Here is a 23305-nt window from a genome sequence, read left to right on the forward strand (position 1 = left end):
TGAGAGCATGTGGTTATAAATTCTTTGATGCAACAGTTGCTTTTCTGGACCAGTGAGTGACATTTGGGTAATTTTTTTGCGGCACACCTGATGATCTCTCACGGCACACTAGTGTGCCCCGGCACAGTGGTTGAAAAACACTGCTATGGGGGATGCAACTAGAGGAGGTGGAGGATTGGGTGGAGTTTTGAAGGTGAAAAAAGTTCCCGGGTGTCAGTGGTACTGTGAATCTTATCATCGTAAAAAGCCTTCTTCAGGAGTGACGCTGGATAAGAAGGAGGGCAGTAAAGACCGGTAGCTTGAAAGATCGGTAGGTGTATTCGTTTTGTGCCATTTCCTCTCAGCAGCTGAGGCCAGTGCGCAGAGTTCAGAGGGTATCATTCAACCATGTGTGTGACTGGTTAGGATGAGCAGGTCTGTTGGATAGAGGGCACAGGCTATCCAGACAGAGCGAAGGGACTCTGTGGCCTCATTAACCTCAAGAGGTGAATGTGCAAGAAGGTGGAAAAGCGAAGGCTACTAGAGAGGAGAAATGAACAGGAGAGAGGTTGCATCGAAAAAGAGACCATGGGTGGAAGAACTGAGGGCTGTTTTGTGAAGCGCACATTGAACTGTATGAAAAAGTGGTCGGAGTGGTGCAGAGGAGTAACTGTTACATTGTATGTGTCGCAGTTTCGAGCGAGAATGAGATCAAGCTCTCTGCCTGCTTGGAGTTGGAGGAGTGTGGACCTGTTGTAGTTCAAAGGTATGTACATGTACAGTGGGTCCCAGTTAAGTTTGGACGGGTTCCTTAATGAATCACGCACCCCATTTTCTCAGCAGAAATAACACAAACTGCAGTTGACACAAACAACCACAAGGTGTCACTTGGGAGTTCTGCCATTACCAAACATATATGATAATACAATACCGTGAGTTTATATATCTTATACCCTATTTGTCACGTTACTTATAGATGTGATAGTGTAACGATAAGCGCATGAGACTTTCAGTGGGGGCACGGGAACTTAAATTGATCACGGTAGTTTAAGCTTACACTTAAACAGACAAAACATTCTAATATGAAAATGTAGATGCAATTGTTGTAAAATGGTGCAGCTCCTTTAAGAAAGCCCCATGCACAGGGATGGAAAGAGAGAAAGCGAGAGGGGATGTGTGTTAGAATTTAGATGCGTGTGGAAAAAGTAGATGTGCTGTTGAGACTGGAGCGAGTCATATTCAAAATAATACAAAAAGTAAATCCGCAGATAAAACCAATTATCCTCATTCATTGCAACCGCAGCATGCCTGCTTGCCGACGTTCAAACGAACAAGATATCAAAGCACCTTTTGCGTTTGAATGTAGCACAATTTTTTTTTTAAACAGCTGGACAAATGATTTAGCTAATTGATTATAGCCTGCACACCAGCAATTGTTAAACATTTACCTGTACAAGACAGTAGCCCAGCCTAACAAGCATGTTGCATGTTGTAGACCTACTGTAGAAATTTCACTTAAACTGCAACCGCAACATGCCTGCTTGCTGACGTTCAAACGACAACGAAAAAGATATCAAAGCAACAAGAGGGATGAGTCTGAATGACACGGAGTTCAGACTCATATTGCTCCTCATAACCATCTATAAAAAAGTGGGTAACACTCCATAATAAGGTGCCATAATAAATAGCAAACTAGTAATTACCTAACCCTTTGTTAATATTTGTTAATTGTTACTAACATATCTATTTGGCACAAGTTAATAGTTTTTTCATCATCAATTAAATATTTGTTGTTTGCAAATAAAAATGTATGTTAATGTTTTAGCAAATCTATTAACTAATATTGTATTAATATGTGTTAATAGTTAACTAAATGTATTTTTGGAACTAATTAACAGTTATTTCTTACATCATTTAAATGTTAAATGTTTATTTACAAACTATATGTTAATAGAAAAGTTAATGACTTATTATTATTTAACTAATTGATATTAAACTGTGCTTCTGCCTATCCCAATATGAACCACTCCCCATAGGACCCTTACAATAGATAGACAGATAGATACTTTATTGATCCCGAAGGGGAAATTCAAGAAAAAAAACACGGAGCTACCTTGACATGCCGCCACTCTTGTCGGCGCCAGAAACGCTTGCAATAAAGTTGGTTAAGCTTCATTAATATATTAGTAGTATATAGCTATAAGTGTGGGTTCCCTTATAATAAAGTTGGTTGAGCTTAATTAATATATTAGTAATATATAACTATCAGTATGGGGGACCCTTATAATAAAGTTGGTTAAGCTTAATTAATATATTAGTAATATATAACTATCAGTATGGGGGACCCTTATAATAAAGTTGGTTAAGCTTTATTAATATATTAGTAATATATAACTATTAGTCAGACAGTGAAGGGACTGAGACCAAAACTGGCTTATCACTTTTATTCCTTTAGGAAAAGTTCAAACAAAACATGCCTTCAGACACTGGCATAGATAAAACAGCATCTGCACAAGCAAAATAAAAATAAGTAGTTGAATGGGCTTTATTACATGCATGATTCCTATACCATCACTGTCAGCCCTACTAGCAAGGGAGACGTGCAACATGGAATGTTCAGGTGCACAGAACGAGTTTATTAATATTCTGAGACTCACTAAACACTCAGACGTAGACCATACGGAAGTAATGAATAAACATAATGCTAAACTAAATGTACATTCATTTCCTGCTAGACTGAATTGCACTTTCCATGAGCACTAAGCTAAACTACACTGAATGCATGGAAAGTTGCTAGCGGAGTTTACAGCTAGTCACGTTAGACTCGTGTGTATGAACTCGTGGTCATAATGAAAACATTAATAAACGTTCTCTAAGTTGCTAGAATTGCTACCAAATCCTAACAATACATGTAAAGTAATATAATACAGGTGGTATATCGAAGTTTTTAACGTAAACAACATTTCACAGTTACAAAATTAAAACAAAGTGGAGAGTGCTTTATACAGTCAACCTACCCAATGCAAAGCATACCGCTTCTGATCAGCTATGGCAACAATACAAGGACAAAACGCAGCAGAGTTGCAGTATAGCGTTTCTCCAAAGGGGGCTCCAAAACACCAATCTCAAAAAAGCTGCTTAATTACGGCGAAAATCACATACAAACACTAAACTATATTTCTAACTCTGTTACACCCACACCCCTCCCCTGAATTTCACCAAATTCAAGCACTAGACAGGGTCACCAATTACAGGAGAGCCAACCACAAAGGTATCCAATAAGGATGAAGTGGAAGAAGAGGTGTGCCTTATACACCCCACAAGACCATAAAGCCATAAACCATAAATTCCATAAATTCTCCACAAAGCTAATCAGAAAAGTTAGATAAATAATAATATGTCATTAACTTTTATATTAGTATATAGTTTGTAAATAAACAGTTAACATTTAAATGATGTAAGAAATAACTGTTAATTAGTGCCAAAAATACATTTAGTTAACCATTAACAAATATTAATACAATATTAGTTAATAGATTTGTTAAAATATTAACATACAGATTTTATGCAAACAACTAATATTGAATTAATGATGAAAAAACTATTAACTTGTGCCAAATAGATATTTTAGTAACAATTAACAAATATTAACAAAGGGTTTGGTAATTACTAGTTTGCTATTTATTATGGCACCTTATTATGGAGTGTTACCAAAAAGTGTTTTTTCTTTTCTTTTTGAGCACGTCCGAATCCCAGGACATAACGCACTGGACCTTATAATAGGCTCGAGATATAATTCCAAAGGGGGCAGATAGGGGCCTACTGCACTTAAAACTTAAAAAGATTGAACGAAGCTTCCCGAAATTTGAAATTGTGATCAGTGACTGGCATCGGGTGAAGCTTTTCGAAGTTGAACAGGCTATTAAAAACTATTTGCGCACCTAAATGTCACAGGAGAGACTGGGCTCTCCCTTCTATGAATTGAAAAAGACGTTATGCTACCTGCAAACTGGCCTATGATTTCATTGCTGAGTTTGCGACAAAGCAAGACAATGTTTTTTTTTTTGAGTCAGGATATGGCGAGTCAGTGTCATTTATTTGTCCAATGTTAGCCTACAGACCAGTTTCCATAGTGCACATCTTATCAACAGTTTGAATGTCGTGTGTGTTTCTGCTCATTGACAAATACCGTTCAGCACAATGATTCATGCCCAATAAATTTCCCCTGTTAAAGTGTTCGCCCTTTGGCCCCAGCTGTGGCGCAACTTGCTGGGGCACCTGCACTGTACGCCGGCGACCCGGGTTAGATTCCCGCCACGTGGTCCTTTCCGGATCCCACCCCCTGCTATCTCTCCCATTCGCTTCCTGTCACTCTCCACTTTCACATCATTAAAGGCATAAAAAGGCCAAAAAAAATATTTATTTTTTTTAAAAAGTGTTCGCCTTTGTTACACCATTTGGTTTCGTGATGTAGCCTATGATAAACACCATATGGCCAAATATGTGACTCAGCTAATGTTATAGGCTATACAATTTCTCCTTTTAAAGACAAGCTGGTGTAGCTTATTAGACTAGGCTACTAAAATGCACCGACGGTAGCCTTGGCTATGTGTAAAGTAAGCTATCGCATGATTTCATGCACGTAAGTTCATGCATCTGTCAAGTTTGCACAGGGCCTCGCACCATCTGTCAAGTTCGCACAGGGCCTCGCACCCCCTTGCGACGGCCCTGCAGCTCCTCCTAAGACAGCGAGGAAAAAGTAAAAATACGCAATAAACCCGGGAAAAGTTGACAGGTTTGTTTCGGTCCCGGTGATTATTTGTGAAATTGTGCAAACGACAGCCTTTTCAAGGCATTTCAAGGAATGTGTGGTATGCAAGCTCCCAAATTGACCCAGTAGCCTACAGAAGGCATCAATAAATTGTTGGGACTGGGGAGGGTCATGCGTTTTTCTCAATCACTTTGGAGGGTCATAGAAAAATGTCTTGCTGGCGAGGGTGGGTCACGTCTTTTTTGACTAACGCTGCCAAAACCCCTCCGGTAGCCCCTTAAATAAATAACGAACAGTCCCTAATTGATTATAGCCTTTAGGCCTACACCAGCAATTGTTGAACATTTACCTGTACAGGACATTGACAGTAGCCCAGCCTAACAAGCAGATGTTGCAAAAGACATCAAAAGACGCAATTAATCAGAAATAAATAATGTAATCTGCATCGCTTTATTTAACAAACTGCAAGCAACAAGAGGGTTGAGTTCGCTGTGAGGCCAAACCCAAGAGCAGAGCCTATCTGTTAAGGCACTCGATAGGCTATGGTAACGAGCTGTGTACGCCTGGAAAGACAATAGAAGATGCTTTCTGAATAGCACAGCGAAGACGGCTCTGGTCACCCCATACCCTCCCCCCACTTCCTGTAGCCTACCATTATGACTTGTTGCCGTTTTGGGACATTAAGCTTTTTCACGTTAAGCCCCCCTCCCCCACCCCCTTCTTTCACAAGCAGTGGGGGAGCGCGGGGCACAAAGTAACACTTTTTGGTAGACAAAGGAGGGTTCTCCGCACTTCTGTCGTTTGGCGACAATCCGGTGCAACCAGGCCAGGACAGATATTTTAGAGAGAAGGAAAGACTCAGCTGCAGCTCAGATGTCTTCTTAATTTTCTTTATTCTTTAGTAAAAGGTGCAGAACATTATTAAACTTTGACTAACGTTTCGATGTGTCGATGTTTTTGACTAACGAACATCGAAACGTTAGTTAAAGTTTAATAACTTTTTGGCTTTGGCTAAATATTTCTAAAATTATTTGAGTTTCACTAGTCACATGTTTTAACAAGGAACACTTGTTATTGAACTAATAACAGACGTGTGTCGAAAATTGACTTTATTTTCCTTACGGAGAAATAACATATGCAGAGTCTAACCAAGGTCAGTCTTGCCAAAAAAGCCCTCAAACCTGAAAACACATGAGGCAAAAGTGCAAAACATCACAAAACGAACTAAACTAACACGCCGACAAGAAGTCCACAGAGTTGGGATTATCTAAGTGGATGTTCATGTCACCGAGGACAAGAATGGTAAGTCCTTCTCAGGGATGGAGGAAAGCAGGGTGTCCAGCTCATCAATAAAAACACCCAATTGTCCCAGTGGAGGGTAAATGACAATCACATAGATTTTGACCAGAGCTGTTACATCGATTCAAGGAATTCAAAGGAGAGAAGGAGACGGTCTGCACACTGTATATGGGCTCCGAAAAATTATTTATTTATTCTAAAAAGGCAACGGAAAAAATGTTGCCTTTTTAGAATCAATTAAGTATTTATTGGAGCCCATATAACGTGTGCAGACTCCGTTGCCTTTTGCTCTCTTTACTTCTGTGTCCTGGATCCAATACCATCAAAATTCATCTCCACACACATTGCAGAAATCATTACTCCTCATTTCGCTGTAGCTCGGTCCCCCAAAACATTCACATTAGCTGCTGCCACCCCATTCTCAAAAAACTGGACTGGAAACATGAGTAATTCATGCCCCACCTCCAATCTCCTCTTTCTATCAAAAATACTGGAACATGCCGTGCTTTGCTCTTCTTTCATGCTCATCCGCACAAAAGATACTTGTCAGATTTTTCAATTTCATTTTTGTTTGCCCGTGACAGCCAATCAAATATGGCTATGATGCCGCCTAACAGGAAGTGGGTTAACATCTCGGCTACGCTTTAATGTATGAAGTCCAAACTTGGTACAGGGACTTGGTATCTTATTGTGAGGACGCACTACGAAATTGGCATCATGTGGCCTCTATAGGGGGCGCTGCAATACAGGAAGTGAGCTCGTATCTCAGCAAGAATTTGATGTACGAAGTCCAAACTTGATACAGGGACTTAGTAGCTGATTGTGAGGACATGCAAGGAAAGTGGTCTCATTTGGCCTCAAGGGGTGCTGTAATAAAAAAAAGTGAGCTCACATCTCAGCAACTCTTTGGTGTATGAAGTCCGGGGACATGGTAGCTGATTGTGAGAACGCACAAGGACATTGGTGTAATTTTCGCCTCTAGGGGCACTATAACAAAGTAAATGAGCTTATTTCTCAGCCATTCTTTATCCAATTGCAATCAAACTTGCTGTGAGTGCTTGCTCATGCCATGGCAACACCATTCCTGCTGAAGACAACTTTAAATAAGCATGAAAACAGAAAAACTTTAAACAAGAAAACAAACCATTTAATACCTTAGCTTTGCATTAATGCCTCCTTCAGTGTCAGAGTACTCTGACTCTGAGCTTCTCCAGGATAACTGGTAGTGTGAGGGCTTCTGAGACCAGTTGCCTATCATTTGTTTGGGGTTTCTTCCTCCACCTTGTCTCAACTCAAGCTCTTGCTGGTCTTCTCCACTGTCTTCTTTCAGGACCCATTTCCCCTCAATATGTGCTTTCTGTACATTCCCACGGGGCTTTTTCTTCTTGTTCTGTCAGGGAAGCATATGAGGAAAATAAAAGATGAACTAGTCGAGTGGAAAAGAAGATGGAAAAGACAAAAAAAATAAGATCTCTCATGTCTCCGTTGTGTTCCTTAAATGTCTGTTTATAAAGTCATATAATCACAACACATACTAAGAACATACTAAGGCTAACCGCTTAGAGTCCACATCAACGGGGCCTAAGCATTTGTTGGCCTAAGCATTTGTTAGCAAAGCCTATATTTCATAAATGTGCTAATTACCAACCATTTCATTCTAAAATTCTAAAACAACAATGTTTTTTAATACTTTAAAATAACATTTGATGAATGAACCTTACATTTTTCAGTAGGCATAGGTGTGTAGATTTGAACAAAATCTAGTTTGGTTCTTACCGGGGCTTTTACTGTCTGAAATATAAATATTTTGTGTACCACGCTCAGAGTTTAGTGCTGAGCTGGTGGGTGCCTATTCCCAACCTTTCTCAGGGCACATCAACGGTTAGCCCAAGAATTCTCGTCGCAATTCAAAATTCCACTGGAGATCCAAGCGGATTTGTACACGCAGCCTTACAAGACTGATTACAGCTCTTCGAGTCACGGCAAAATGTAATTTTTGGTACATAGCTAATTTAGATACACTTATGGTGTGGATGCTTGCGTTTCTTTAGGAATCCGCCGTCTTGGTTTGTATAGAAATGAATAAGTGACACATACACGTAAGAGGTTGGACATACTGGACGGTTGGTAATATGTGACGTACCGGTATATACTTATCACCTGGAGAGAAGAAATACTGATTGGCTGGTGGGGTGGCTATTCATTCTGAATAACGAGACACCTATGAAGTATCTGGTAAAAAAGGTTTAATCACCATTCCATATCAATGCTTGTGAATGGTAACTATAACAACCAGTAGTATGACTGTTGAGCCTGGAAGCAGGCTTCGCAACAATGGAATCAACTGTAAACAAGCTAACTGTCCATGCTATCGCTGTTATAGAGGCAAAGAAATTTGTACAACAACAAGTCGGCTACTTTTTAAACGGAACCGCTTGTTTCCTTTGCATGCTTGGGCGGAGGCAACTCTGCTGCACGTCGGGGAATTCTTTGCCTTTCGCCTTCGTCCATTAATTCCGTATAACAGGACACCTCGGCGGCCGTTATCCCTTACATATATAAAGTGGATCCCATTTAGAAATAGCCACTTCATTCGCGCTTTCCGTGATTCACGGAGCTGCATGAAATGTGTAACTTTTCGCCACGCGGTGGCAGCTTAAGTCCGCTTGATACTGTAAGCCATTGGTTCCCAAAGGAGATTTTATTTGGGTTGCCAGCATAGCCTAGTGACAATTTATGTTGTGTAATAGGCCTAGCTTATACCTTATATAGCTTAGGAAAGCTAACAGCTTTCTATTAGGATCTAGTTTGTTAACAGTCACGGTTTTGTTATGACTCCCTCTTTGTATTTAGAATAGCTCTGAAACTGGGGGGACCCCAGAGCGTGGCTATCTTAATCACAAAATTAAATAATATTTCTATCAGGACTAGGCTGGGTGAACCCAGCCTGATCTGCCGGCGATTTCTTTTTCGATTTCTTAAAAGATTGAGCTTGGTCTGGTGAAAGTCAGACTAACCATGGACCTCACAGTTGCAAAATGCAAGGGGACATGAATCAGCACGAACAATAACGGACAACAGCTCTTCAACTTGGCCCGTTAAAATGTAAAAAGTATTATTTTAAATCGTAAAAAACGTGCTGTCAACAACTAAGCAGAAATCCATAGACCAAGACATAAGGCTAAAGTTAATAGCAGTCTTCTCATATTCCTTCTTATTTCGGATTTAAAATAGACAACAGTGCATTAGATTAGGCTATAATTTAAATATACATTTAAACGATATTTTTCTCTTTCCATCTCGCAAACTTTAGCCTAGGCCTACTAGGCTACAGTATAACATATTATTGTTTATCTTTCGGCTATTTCGCAAAAGCCTCTTGTTCTTATATTTATTAATTTCATATTCTTACAATATAAACACAACACCAACAAATAGAATACAATATAACGACTTGAGTTATTTGCTGTCTACATCGGAATTGTCCACGGTGTTATGGATCCATTTGTCTGCAACGTGGCTACATCTATCTTTAGAAATACAGGAGCAGCTTACTATATGCTGAAGAGTGATAACTGCATGCCAGAATCATGCCAGAATATCCCCAAACTCCCAAATGTACATTAAAATTGACCTTTTTGGTAGGCTAGTCATTTCCAACTTCCCAAGCTGACAGTGCTCAAAATGTAACACAACCATGTTCAAAGCAGGATGAGGACAACCTGAGGTTGTGTGTGTGTACAAAACTGAGCTAGAATTTAATAGCTTTGAACATATTTAACATTGTTTCGTTATTGTAACTGAGATTGCAGAATTGGGGGAAAACCTAGTAGGCACTATCTATTCAACCACCTAGATATGGCACTGTAGTATGGTTATAGAAAAGTTTGAGAACCTGTGGGCTAAAACATCGATGTTTTGGGCAATATTGGTGGTTGCATGTTAGATCTGAAGTGAATTGGGTTGCGATAGTCTGTCATTTTTAAAAAGTTGGATTTTCAGGCTGTAAAACTGATGTAATTTCAAGGGCTGAAAATAACATGAATTGAAGGATTTTAACAGAAATATTTCACAGGCCTTGGTGTTGGGACCAAAATCTGAGATGGTGCTGCAACAACCAATCTGATTTGACACAGAATGACCCAGCTAGCTAGCTAGCATCACTGTGTGCGTATGTGCCAGGTGTGGATTATGTTAGTTAGTTAATGCTAGCCAACATTGTACAACATTGTAGCAGCGAGCTTGGACCAGTAAAAATATATTTGTTTGTCACTGCTTGGACCCCTAAAAAGGTAGAAACCCTTGGCCCTCGATAAGATGCAGCCTGTAACGTTAGCGTACACACATGTCCAGGAGTCAGAATCAGAGATATTTTCAGGCATATAACCATCTAACTGACATTATGATAGTAGTTTTTTTTACATGAACATAAAGCAATTAAACAGACAGTGTTGCTATTTAGGCTACTGATGTTACCTGACATATAGCGTGGCAAAGGCTACTAAAATAAACTACAAGTAGCATATAGCATATGTAGCTAGCCTACCTTACAGGGCAAAATGTAGCCTTCTCATGTCTGTCCAGGTGATGGCAGCGAATATATCAGCATCAGATTACCATCATATTAACACTAGGTACAAGTACGTACTTCATTATGCTAAATTCATATGTGACAGACACATACAGATAATACTTTCTCAAACAATCTCTGATTTTTAGCCATAGTATTGCATGGCAGTTTACAGTGTCACATCTACACAAGCCTCAATACAAAACAAAGTTAAGTAAGCAAAGTTACACATACCCCTCCCGGTTTTGTTGGCATGGTCTCTTCTGAAACTTTGGGAAAAGGAATATCATACTGAGGTAGAGGGGCAGGATAAAGAATTTTTGGCATCTCCACAACCATCCCTGGCAGCCCATAGAACATCAATTTCTATTGCAGAGAGAAGACATACACTTACCACATCACAATATGTTTTATAGCTTTAATTACTTTACTGCTTCTTCCCCCTGTAGTTTACATGAATACAAGTCAAGCTCTGATATCTCTTCATATAATGAGCACCTTTAGCACAGCCAGAAGAAATCCTAGATCATCCCCATGCCCCGGTTTCCACTTCACTCCATTTAAGAGACACTGCATGCCTTTCAATGAATTCTGCAACAACTGAGAGAAAGAGAAATATGAAAAATGCCCATACACCACAATGATGTTAACACATTTCCAATCAAAATAAGATTTTTGGAATCCCAATAGAATTTCAATACATGACTGACAATAGGCAATACAAGCATGATGAACCGCATCTACAGAATTGTGATGCCTTACAGCGAAGCTACACCAGGCGCGTAACTGAAGCGTTCCGTTCTCGACGCGTAAAATCCATTTTAGATGAATGGTCTATGTTTTTCGAATGTCTGGTGTAGCTAATTCCATTAATTATAGTAGAAGCTAATTGTTGCAGCAGACGCAACGCGAACGGAACGCTTCAGTTACGTGCCTGGTGTAGCTCAGCCCTTAGGTAGGATTGATGCCTGGGAAACTGACATTAGGCTTGTGTCAACTGTTCACATCCTTGGTAACGTTATCTGTTGTTTCATTGAAATTGTTTGTATTTGCAGACGGCCAATTCTAATTTCGGTACCCCAGTACCAATGACATCCAGTCTAATAATACCGCCATGCCCCATCCAATTTTATTAATGAAAACGTCCTCATCATCCTCATCCTCATCATCATCATCATCTGTTTTTTTATTCAGGGAGAAATTGAGTATCAAGCTCTTTTACAGCAATGCCCTGAGTTACAAAACAACAATAATCAAAACAACAAAACAAGAACAATAAAAGATACAAAAGGCAAATAATAATAATAATAATAATAATAATAATAATAACAAAAATCAAATAAAAATAAATAATAATAAATAGAAAGAAAAGAAGGGGAATGTATAAATAATAATAATAATAATGATATAAAAGGTGTAAATATCAGTCAAAGCAAGAACATTGTGCAACAGCCATATCATCAATCATACCCTTGAATTGGTCTAGTGACACAAACCTATCTAATTTCAATAACTCTTGAAATTTGTTCCATTTATTAGATGCAAAAAATGTAAAAGCTAATTTACCAAATTCAGATTTCATTTGAGGAGTTTGAAGAGATATAAAATCCTGTGAGCGTGTATTGTGTCAGATGGATTTTATGTTCAGAAGAGAAGTTAGGTAAAAAGGTAACTTTCCCAGTAATGTCTTATAAACAAAAAGGAGGCAGTGCCTTTCCCTCCTATCATAGAGGGAAGACCATCCTTAATTTTGGTATAATTTACAGTGGTGAGTTTTAAACCCATCTCCCGTTATAAAATGTAGTGAACTGTGGTAAACAGCATCAAGTGATTTCAGAGTGGAAGGGGCTGCATGCATACACAATGTCACCATAGTCTAGGACTGACATTATAGCTGCTTGAATAATGGTCATTCTGCTTTCTAAAGAGAAGCAAGACCTAATCCTATAAAGTGCACCTCATTTAATTTTTACCTTTTTTGTGAGATCAAGCACATGTGTTCTAAATGATAGTTTGTTACAGTATCTAGCCAAATGCCCAGATATTTGTATTGAGAAACTTGCTCAATTTGTGCCCCATTTAGGGAACAAATGTTATAGGCATCAAGGTCACACTTTCTCGATCTAGTAAAGATCATATATTTTGTTTTTGCTTCATTTAGAACCAGTTTAAGATCTTTCAAGAATTTCTGCACACAATCAAATGCACATTGAAGATATGACACTGCTTGCTCTACAGATGGTGCATAGGCATAAAGGATTGTCATCTGCATAGAAATGCACTTTACAATTTTCTATTAAAGCACAGATGTCATTGATATACAATGTAAACAACAGTGGTCCCAAAATTGAGCCCTGTGGAACACCATTATTTAGTCTTAATGGCTCTGAGGTTGATCCTGTCACATCTACCCACTGTGTTCTATTAGAGAGGCAGTTTTGAAACCATTTAAAAGGAACCTTTATCTAGACCAAAAGAGGTTAGTTTTTCAAGAAGTAACCTGCATTTTCATGAGTTTTCGATCGTCATATATTTAATTTCCATTCATCACAGAGTTCCCAAAATCACATATAAGGTGTGTTAGAGTGTCTAGTTTCGTAATTTAAAAAAAAAGCTAAAAAAGTAATATTACGTTTTTGGCACTCAACGCATGGGAAGGAAAAACGTAATATTACGTTTTTGGCACTCAATGAGCTAAGTGACTTAATCACTTTCCAGAATTTCGCTGGATTGCTACCACAGTCAGACAGATTGTTCAAATAATAGGTAGATTTTTCCCTTTTCACAAAGTAGGTGCATGTATTTCTAAGATGTCTGAATGTTTGCCAATCTCCATCACTACCAGTGGATCTTGCCAATGCCCAAGCTTTGTTTCTTTGAGAAATAATCTCACCTAGATCATGACTAAACCAAGGGTTACATCTTTTTTTTATCCTACATCTCTTAAAAGAGGCATGTTTATCTGCTAAGGTGTTAAAATAGTCTGGAAGTATTCCAATGCAAGTTCAGCATCTGGAATAAGATTTAAAGAAGTAAGGTCACTGGCATGTAGATCATGTAAAAATGCCTAAGAGATCTTTTAAAAGATCTCTTATTTACATACAGAGGCCCTGACCTTTGTCTTCTGCCATCTCTAATGCAGCCCACAGGACAATGATCACTGAAATCCATTGGGAATACACAGCTGTGCATATAATTATGAGGCTTATTTGGATGGGATGAATGATAACAGGGATGAATTACTGGGAATTTTAATATTAGGTCGTGTGGTTTCTGTGACTATTTGGGTAAGATTTAACTCATTACACACACACACATGTTTTAAGTCATCAGCTGCTGGAGACATCCAATCTAGGTTAAGGTCCCCTAAAATGACAGCTTCAGAATTAACTAGAGAAGTAAATTGCTCTGAGAGACTATGTAGAGCATCAGAATTGGCAGAGGGTGGACGGTAAACGGCCACAATAACCAGAGAACAGCCACCGAGTTTTACGTTAATGGCTAATAAATCAAACTGACCCGGGACAGAGGTGGATACACTTATAGACAAGGGCGTCAGTTTGTTTTTAGAAGTGGTGGGAACAATAACCATAAACTTGAGTGTGGTTTGAAAAGTGCGGGGTACCCTTATGTAAGCTATTCATCCATTCAACGCTGCATTACAATATGCTCAACAGTAGTGTTGCGCCGGTTAAGGTTTTTTAACATCCGCACCCACCCGACCAGTCAGGAGAGTCGATCTGCACCCACTCGACCATCAAAAATATGCACTGATTAACTACCCGAACCTGACCCGAACCGACAACAAAAAACAATGTGCCTATAGCCTAGGCTATCCTTTGCAGTTCATATTGAGGTAGAGACTATGCTTTTTTATTTACTAAACACTAAAACAAGAAGAATTTGCACTGTATGATATACAAAAGGCCTTTTCACACAGAGATCACGCTAAATTTGCGGGAATAGGAGACGTCTTTTTGCCGCAACGTGTGTCTAAAAACGAGGGGAAAATTTGCAGGCCTGCTGATCTTTTCACATGATGCGGCATTTTGGGGAGTCAAGAGGCAGAATCAGCTATTAATGTGACGTGCAACAGGGGCGTGTAGAGTGATAGTCGTAGGCCTTATTATGCGTGGGCCTTCAGATGCAGCAGGTGTGTGATTTCCAAAACCATGGCGGAAGAACCGACTGCACTTTGGTTAGCTTGCATTTGCTTTGCTGTTGCTTAAGAATGTTAGATTCTTGCGATAGATGTCTTCAGACAATAAAAAGTCATTTGGAATGGAAATTGAAGAGAAGAGTTGCCCCCTGCATTGGCCGTGATTCCCCTTTGAAAATCAGAGGTTCATAGGCTACTGTGGCCTTGGTCAGTGGCACTGCCAGCCGTAATCCTGTAGCCTACGCACTGTGCGTACAATTTATTCATGAAATCATTCAATATTACAACAATAAAAATAGCTTGTGTACTGTCTTAACTGAAACATGCTTCACGCACAAATGATAGCCTAGGGCAAAGAGAATGGACATCTCAACATAAGGATACATTAGAAGATGATGATTGGTGTAAACTTTGTCACACGACGTGATAAGCAGTTCTGGCGCTTAAAAACGCAACATTCCATTCAGTCATAAATCATTCAAACTTAGGCCTAGTGCTCGTCATGAAAAGAAAACAGCAGCTTAATATTTTTTCAGGTGTTTAACAGTAGGCCTAGGCGCACTGTTAGCAGTTATGCTGTAGGCAGTGAGATTATTAGGCATTGCATCCTGTCACTCTGTTAGGAACATCGCAGTTCGGGTTGATTAGATTCAGTTAATGCGAGTATGGGTCGTCTCAAAGTTTGGGACAACCAAACAGCAGAGTATGCAAAGCAAATCCTAATTGTTGGGTTACCAATAGCTGTCTTTTCTCTAGGCCTAGGCCTATCGGAAATCGCGACATAAGCTCATTGGTTTCTTTTTTCTTTTCTTTCTTGTTCACGTGTTGGGTAGTGAAGCGATAATGCATTTAAATTAGGGCTGTCAAAATAACTGATTAATTTCGATTAATTAATTTGAGAAAAAATAACTGATTAAAAAAATTTGTGCAGATTAATCGATTCCGTATGACCTTTGACCCCGAGCTGTTCTAGTCAGTAAAAATTAGACTGTAAAATTAAGGAGAGAGAAGAAAATGTGCTGCCTGGATCATTGATTGGAACATTTACTTTTAAAAAACTGCCTGATGGTGTTGATACAAATAAAATGTTGAAAATAAAGTCCTTTGCAATGTCTGCAAGTGTTGACATTGAGGGGAGTGTTAATTTATTTTCATTGTGTCCCCTAGGTTATATCTGTGGCCTGAAATGCCTTGTATGTGAAAAAAAAAATCCCGAAGCACTTTTGAATTTATTTCCTCAGCATATTAGGTCATATCATAGATTATTATGGCCATTATTTGAACAGTGAAAATAATAATAAAAGAGTTTTTGAACTTTAATGTCACTAATGCTGATTATTCAATGATTCATTTGAATTTAAATATTTAAAATACTTTCACAGCAAAAATTATATATGCGATTAATTTAGATTAATTAATCACAGAGTATGTAATTAATTAGATTTTTTTTTTTTATCGATTGACAGCCCTAATTTAAATCAATGTACATCAGAGCCGATATGGCCAGATTTGCTGCTCTGTAAAGGTATTTCTGTCCCACCCAAATTTGCTGAACTACTTGCGAAGTAGCCTATTCATCACAGACATCACATCATCATACGAAATAGCTTTGTCTCAGCTTATAAACGATGGTTAGAGAAAAGTAGCCTAACTTTAATTTAATCATATTTTCTGCGCCCGTCTCCCTACCCATTCATCTTGGCTTCGCAAACTTTCCCTCAACACATGACAAACCATATATCAGAATAAACAGCAGACCTTACCGAACACAAAGGTGTAATTAAAGTTTAAAGTTTTAATCAAAGTTTAAAGCACTCCCCTTTACAGTTAGCCATTCCAGAGTAATCCGGATTTAAATTTGCCAGCAATGTCTATGCATGTCTCCAACTTTGGGGTTCACAATGTGTTTCAATTGTTCAATAGGCCTACATGATTTTATAACAGGCCAAATACAAAATAAATGTTACAAATATCGCCTAGATATCTGTAAACATTACAATCAGAAGATATACTATATAGGGCAGACCGACGCTCATGAGTTCATGCTTTGTTTTATCGCTGGATTTTAGGATAGCCTATTATGGCAACGAATTGCATTCCGAGCTACAGTCAACTCTAGCAGGCATTAAATGACTGGAGGGTCGGGTGGGTGCGGTGAGGTGTGCATGCTGTGAGGATGTCATTGTGCACGCCTATCGCATGGTTTAGACTCGATGATTTTGGCATGTGGGGATTTTTTCGGTCGCAATTGGTTTGCACATTTTTAGAAGTGGTGGGGACAAAATTCAAATTATAAATAGTGGTGGGGACATATCCCCCCATCCCCCCGTAATCTACGCATATGCTTATAGAGAAGCTTAAACTGTTTCTAACATAAATCAGTGTTTCCCCTACTATGTATTCATCAGCGGCGCAGCGCTGGAATTCAAGCGCCACTGCAAAAAAAGTTGCCTAATTAAAAAAATAAATAAAAAATAGACACAAGTGAACTTCAGGAACAGCTGCCGTTCGTTCAGGTTTCATGTCAACAAATAATAGTAGGCTAACGTTGAAGGCGCAGTCAGGGATTCCACAGGAGATCACGCTTGTTTGTGTTTATATTTAAGTTTATTAGCAGGCGCAATTTCGTGCAAAAAACGTAGCCTACAGTAGCCTATGTTAACCAAGGAACCAAATTAAACACGCCAGCGAGATAGCTCGCCCCTACCTTCAGTAGCCTATTCCCAGATAAATTCCACGCAGTGTTTCGTTTTTGTTTGTGATACAGGCAATGCTTTCAAGCCCTGTGTTGCTAACATACCTAGGCTGTGAAACTAAGGTCTAGCTAGCCTATTGGTGGGTTTAATTGAATTTGAGTAATAGGATACGCAACCATTTAGCCTACATCTGAGATAGTTTGTAATTCCTGTAAAGCTCACCAAAATGATAGATATGATACAAGACACTTATTCGCTATAATTAAGGGTGTCACGATTTCGATTTTATTTCGAAATCGATCGAAATTACATCTCAATCTCGAACCTCGAACTTAAAAGTAGAATCGACGATGCAGCCACACCCCCAATGTCACGTCCAGCATGTATGCCAAGAGCACAAACACACATGCACGTGCTGAACTGCAGCGTCAACACTCTTCTAATTTTAGGCTGCAGCAAGTTAAAATATAGGCCTACACATCAACCTACCAAAATCAAAGCCCCTCTTGCTACTTTGAAATCACCGGTGTGGAAGTATTCGTTCATTCACGTCAATTAAAACTAACTTAGCCTACTCAACTTGAAAAGATGGTCTAATTACAGTCCAAAGTTACTTTAAGGCTTAAAATGCAAATTTATAAGTACATATTCCATGAACACTAACCTTGGGTCCCTTCGGAGTGTGCTGAAACAATCAAATTAACATTCTGTGTTGTTTCATTTTACTATGTTCACGTCTCTGTTTTAGCCTAAAGTTCTGTTTACATTACAACCTCGCGGTTGGAACGGTTTCAAAGCGGTTTCAAAATAAAAGCCCCCCGAAAAAGAAAAGGCCAAAAAGAGTAAATAACATATAAGGAATGCATTAATAGTAATATTTTAAAAAGATCTAAAATCGAATCGAATCGTGACTTTAAAATCGAAAATTACATCGAATCGAGGATTTGGAGAATCGTGACACCCCTAGCTATAATCCAAGATAGATTTTCTTCGAGTTTTTGACCATTTATTTTACCAAATGACACGGGAAACATAATTCATTTCATCCACATATTCTTATGCACCATGCACAACAACGCTACTTAGAAACCGTGAGAATCAAGCAAGCGTCATGGGCCGTCACGGCATTAAAGTGAAAGGCACTCAATTCGACTTGCACAGCACCAATACAGTGTAATGACATGAAAGAGAAGTTAATATAGTTTACACAGTGCTGTGTAAAAGTTAAAACACCCATGCTGAAATTGACTAAAGGGAGGAATAAAAAACATATTTTGCCTTTTGTCTTAATGCCTTAATTAAAAGAAAATAGGACATCAATTATTTTTTAATGCATCATGTAAATAAATAAATGTTATTATATATAAATGTCTTAACTTATGCACAGCATTGTATATTCTAAATAGCAATAGTTTGTACAGTGGCCTACAGTGTACAGTTGTACAATGGCTAATACTAATAATGTAAATGAAAAAGGTGAAAGAAAAACATGAATAATCCTGTAGTACTGCAATAATCATGCTTTGTAAATGCTTGTGTTGATGGTTATGTCATAATTTGTCACTCAATCTGTCCATTTCTTTCACAAAATCCACCAGAAGTCACCATTTAAGGAGTCATTTAAAAAAAAAAAATTCTCTTTTCGGGGGGGGGGGGGGTTAGGGTTAGGGTGTAAGGATTTTATTTATTGACTGCTGTTTTCATGACTGAAGATTTGTGATATATGTGTCGAAGTATTGTTTAGCTTTGAGGCTGTCAGGCTGCCTGCTAAGATTATGAGGTTGCTCGGTGGCTAACTAGGATTTTGGGAGCTCATACAGCCATTTAGCCTACTCGTTGACGCATTTTCTAAGCTTTCTACATGTTTACGCAACTGCAGTAAAAAGGATGGTGTGTATGTGTGTGCATATGCGGTCTAGATTATTTCAGTCATATCTCCTTACTCATAATGTTCATGAATCAAAGTTTGCTTGTAAGCTGGTATGCTATGTATGGTTTAGCCAAGGGAATAACACTTAGTAGTGAGCTCCGAGACTAATGTTACCTCTCCAAGCACTCTATGAGTCCTCCAGTGACAATACTTTTAGTGAAAAGAGTCATGGTTGGTGGTGATTAAGGTTTTGTAATGTAATGTATAATAAAACTAAACAACCTATTCACTATCAGACTTGTGTGTTTTGCTCTCATTATTTTGGATGGAGGGAATGAAGTACGTGCAATTGGGGCGGAAGCAGCCGACTGCTGATGAGCTCCAGGTCAGGCAAACATGACCCCTAGGACCAAGATGGCATGGACATGGAATATAGGTAGCTTCTGGATGAAGAGGATGATGTGGCTAGAGGAGGAAAGTAATCTCCCATCATCCTCAGCAGGACACACACACAACCATACCACAGCTGTGACGGAATGCACACACCACGGATCTGGTGTGAATGTGGCGTTGGTGTATATTAGCACAAGAATAATACTTTTGAATTCACTGTACATAAAAGGTACTTTTGCTTCTTTTGCTCAGCTTCAGAGCTTGTATGGCATTCCAGGGTCCAATCTATTCAGATACTTTCAAATACGTGAATTCGCCAAAAAGCATATATCTAATTACCCAAATAAACCTTTCCATGACACTCTCAACTCCATCAATGGATTTGATCCTATCAGTCAAGGGGCGGTCTCATATTTCTATGAGATTTTGCTAAAGCTTACGCCTAAGGATTCCTCTTCACACAGACAGGCATGGGCCAGCGAGTTAAATGAGGAAATAGGTGAGGGGTTTTGGGAACAATGTCTGGCAAATATTAATGATTGTTCAGTGAATGTCCGACATAACTTGATACAGTTTAAGACACTACACCGTCTTTACTATTGTAGGACCAGGATGCATAAGTTTGACCCCTCTACATCCCCACTTTGTAACAGATGTAAAGTTTCAGAGGAACACTTGCTCATACTTTTGGTCTTGCACAAAGTTGTCATCTTACTGGTCTGATATTTTCCAATGTTTTTCTGGTGATTTTAAGAAGAAATTACACCCAGACCCGCTTGTTGCGGTCTTGGGAGGGACAGGGGCTCTACTTTTGGCTAATACATATCAAGCTCAAGCTGTTTCTTTGGGTATGGTTGTGGCGAAAATAATAATTCTGCATATGTGGAAAAGTGACTCTGCTCCTAGCTATGAAATGTGGGAAATGGGGAATATTCTAAGCCTTGAAAGGATCAGGTATCACAACATTGATAAGTTGAAATAATATGACAAGATCTGGGACCCTCTGCTATTGTACATAAAGGGCGAAGTCTGACAAACTCCTATTGCTCTATACTTTTGTAAACCCTGATCATTGTTTTCTTTTCAGTTTATTTTGTATACTCTGTATTGAACTAATTACATTCATAACCGTGATGACTGTTTTGTCAATATGTGCTATGTTCAGTCTATGACTAAAATAATAAAAACATTTATAAAAAAGAATAATACTTTTGAGTTATATAATGTAGGCTAATTGCCAAATTGCCTAATGTCTTGAAAAAATATAGTTTTTTCTACCGGTTTGCCGTTTAAACTCCAGTTAAAAGACTGGCGCCACTCTGAACATTCCTGCCAATACTGGTTTATGACATCAACCGCTACATCTCAATACAAATCGCTTCATACGTGCTATGTTCAAAATACGGATCAGTATGGATCCAGTAGGAAAAATGTGGGCAGGGGAAGTGGTTGAGCACTGCTCTCCCATGCCCACATCCACGGCTGAAGTGCCCTTGAGCAAGGCACCTAACCCCTCACTGCTGCCCGAGCGTCGCTGCAGCAGGCAGCTCACTGCTCCGGGTTAGTGTGTGCTTCACCTTACTGTATGTACGCTGTGTGTGTGTCACTAATTGACGGATTGGGATAAATGCAGAGACCAAATTTTCCTCACGGGATCAAAAGAGTATATATACTTATACTTATACTTACTTATCTTAACATATAAAATTAGCTAGCATGCTAGTGGGTATCCAACTCATTGTGTATGAGTTGATAGCATTCTAGGCCAACCATATGTGCATGTTCTTATACATAATAATTACACACATGCTATGCCCCTTAAAAATACAGATTTATATGCAAGTTACATTAAAGAAACACCATTTAACTTTATGTCCACTAGGATTTTTTGTTTGTTAGTTCACTTAGCTAGCTAAGTTAGCTAGTATTCTGGTAAGTAATTAATATCATTGATACTGCCTTTAGGTGCATATCACACTCAGCTAACTGTAAGCGTTGTGCATTACTTTTCAAATTTTTGCAGCATGGCCTTAAATGCATTATTCTCCACCATGTTAAAATAAACCATTTCTTTAACTAAGTAGCGAGTTACAGCATCAGAACACTACTAGCAAAGTGGCAATTGGGAGAATTTTTTGATTACTGTGATCTTAAAAGGGCATATCCTTGTTTGTATAAGTCCTCACAGCTAGCGAGTAATGATGTGGTAACAACTGGTGACCTGAAATGTAGGTTATGAGATGGGTACAGACTACTGACAGAGGATTTTAGATAAGTGATTGCGACATAAGTAGCCCTGAATTTCCCCCCTAAAATATGAATCAGGCAGAATTTTCCAGTGATAATTAATCGTCCCACTCCACCACTGACCATAGCTAGCTTTTTTGCTCGACCCAGCGCATGCTGGCAATGGGGAATATTCTGCTGGATAGTGCACTGAAGCAGACTTTGCACTCAACTAGTGTCTCTAGGCTGCTCACTTTCATCAGGTCATATAGTTTAATTGTATGTAAAGAAATATACATTTGTTTATGTGAATATATGTACAAATTGTTTAGATTGCTTAGACTGTACAGTGTATGTAACCCCACCACCCCAGTTTTGTCCATTGCAATGTTTTACTGTACAGGGGACATCGCCCAACCCCAGTATCCATTTCATTATAAGGAAGAACATGAAAACCTGATAATTGTTTTTGTAAATACTAACTGCTAACCATCGGTGTAGTTTCTTTAGAGATACATTCAAAGAGGGTAGAATACTAACAGTACAAAAGACAAGGTCTTCAGCTCCTGGTGGTTTGGGAGACTGTAATGTCTGCAGGAATGTCCGGAAACATATTTCACGGTAAGGCTCCTCAAGATATGGCTGCCCAGGCGTCCTGATAGAATGACAAAAAAAATCAAATGACAAGATCATAAAGTATCAATACTTTTGAAATTCAAATGGACTAGTGCAGTGCCCTTTCAAACATGATATTCCTGTAGAAAACCCATAGGCCAATTACATGGCTGCAGGTAGGTCTGCTTTAAAAATAAGTTGATCGGGAAAAACATTATTTCAGCTAAGCATTCAAAACTGAATATGTAAGGGATAATGGACGACACGGTGTTCTGTTAACAGAAATTAATGCACGGTCGAGGTTGTAAAACAGCCCCGACGCGAAGCCGAGGGCCGTTTAAACCTCGTAAGTGCATTAATTTCTGTTAACAGACCACCGTGGAGTCCATCATCCCGCTTATTACACTGTTGCCACTTGGGTTGTGTTCATTTCCTGTTACAATTTAAATCGCTAAAATTGTCTTGTTTGTAAAACTACTTTCTTCCAACACATATCAAATAATTTCTCAACTTGCTGGACAAACTGCCGTTACTAGTTCTAAATGGATGGTTGCTACGGCCAAAGGCCATAGGTTGTCAAGTCGGCGTATCCCAAGATTCTGATGAACTTTAGCTTTGAAACATCGTTATTTTACTTAGCCTGCTGTCATCCATCTAGCTAAAAGCCACCTCGGTCATATGCTACAATGTTGCTATGTTCTGATCGTCTGCATTTTACAGCTCGGAG

At 38.9% G+C, this 23305-nt stretch overlaps 1 protein-coding gene across 2 annotated transcripts in view; it reads right to left on the reverse strand.

Annotated features, from left to right (window-relative positions):
• The window catches only part of heatr6 (HEAT repeat containing 6), a 170945-nt gene that overhangs the window by 95697 nt on the left and 51943 nt on the right, over positions 1-23305 (reverse strand). Inside the window, exons 5-8 of one of the 2 annotated variants that reach the window (XM_076277740.1) lie at positions 22504-22618; positions 11118-11219; positions 10854-10985; positions 7204-7439 (exon numbers count right to left, since the gene is read on the reverse strand). In XM_076277740.1, coding sequence (XP_076133855.1) covers positions 7204-7439; positions 10854-10985; positions 11118-11219; positions 22504-22618 — 585 coding nt within the window. The remainder of the gene's footprint in view (positions 1-7203; positions 7440-10853; positions 10986-11117; positions 11220-22503; positions 22619-23305) is intronic. The other variant, XM_076277741.1, reaches the window with a different exon arrangement.

This window comes from Alosa pseudoharengus, unplaced genomic scaffold, assembly GCF_046254945.1.
Source record: "Alosa pseudoharengus isolate Yale_2024_CS ecotype anadromous, Long Island Sound unplaced genomic scaffold, YU_APseudo_1.1 YU_APseudo_1.1_scf_11, whole genome shotgun sequence".
In the NCBI taxonomy this organism is placed as follows: domain Eukaryota; kingdom Metazoa; phylum Chordata; class Actinopteri; order Clupeiformes; family Clupeidae; genus Alosa; species Alosa pseudoharengus.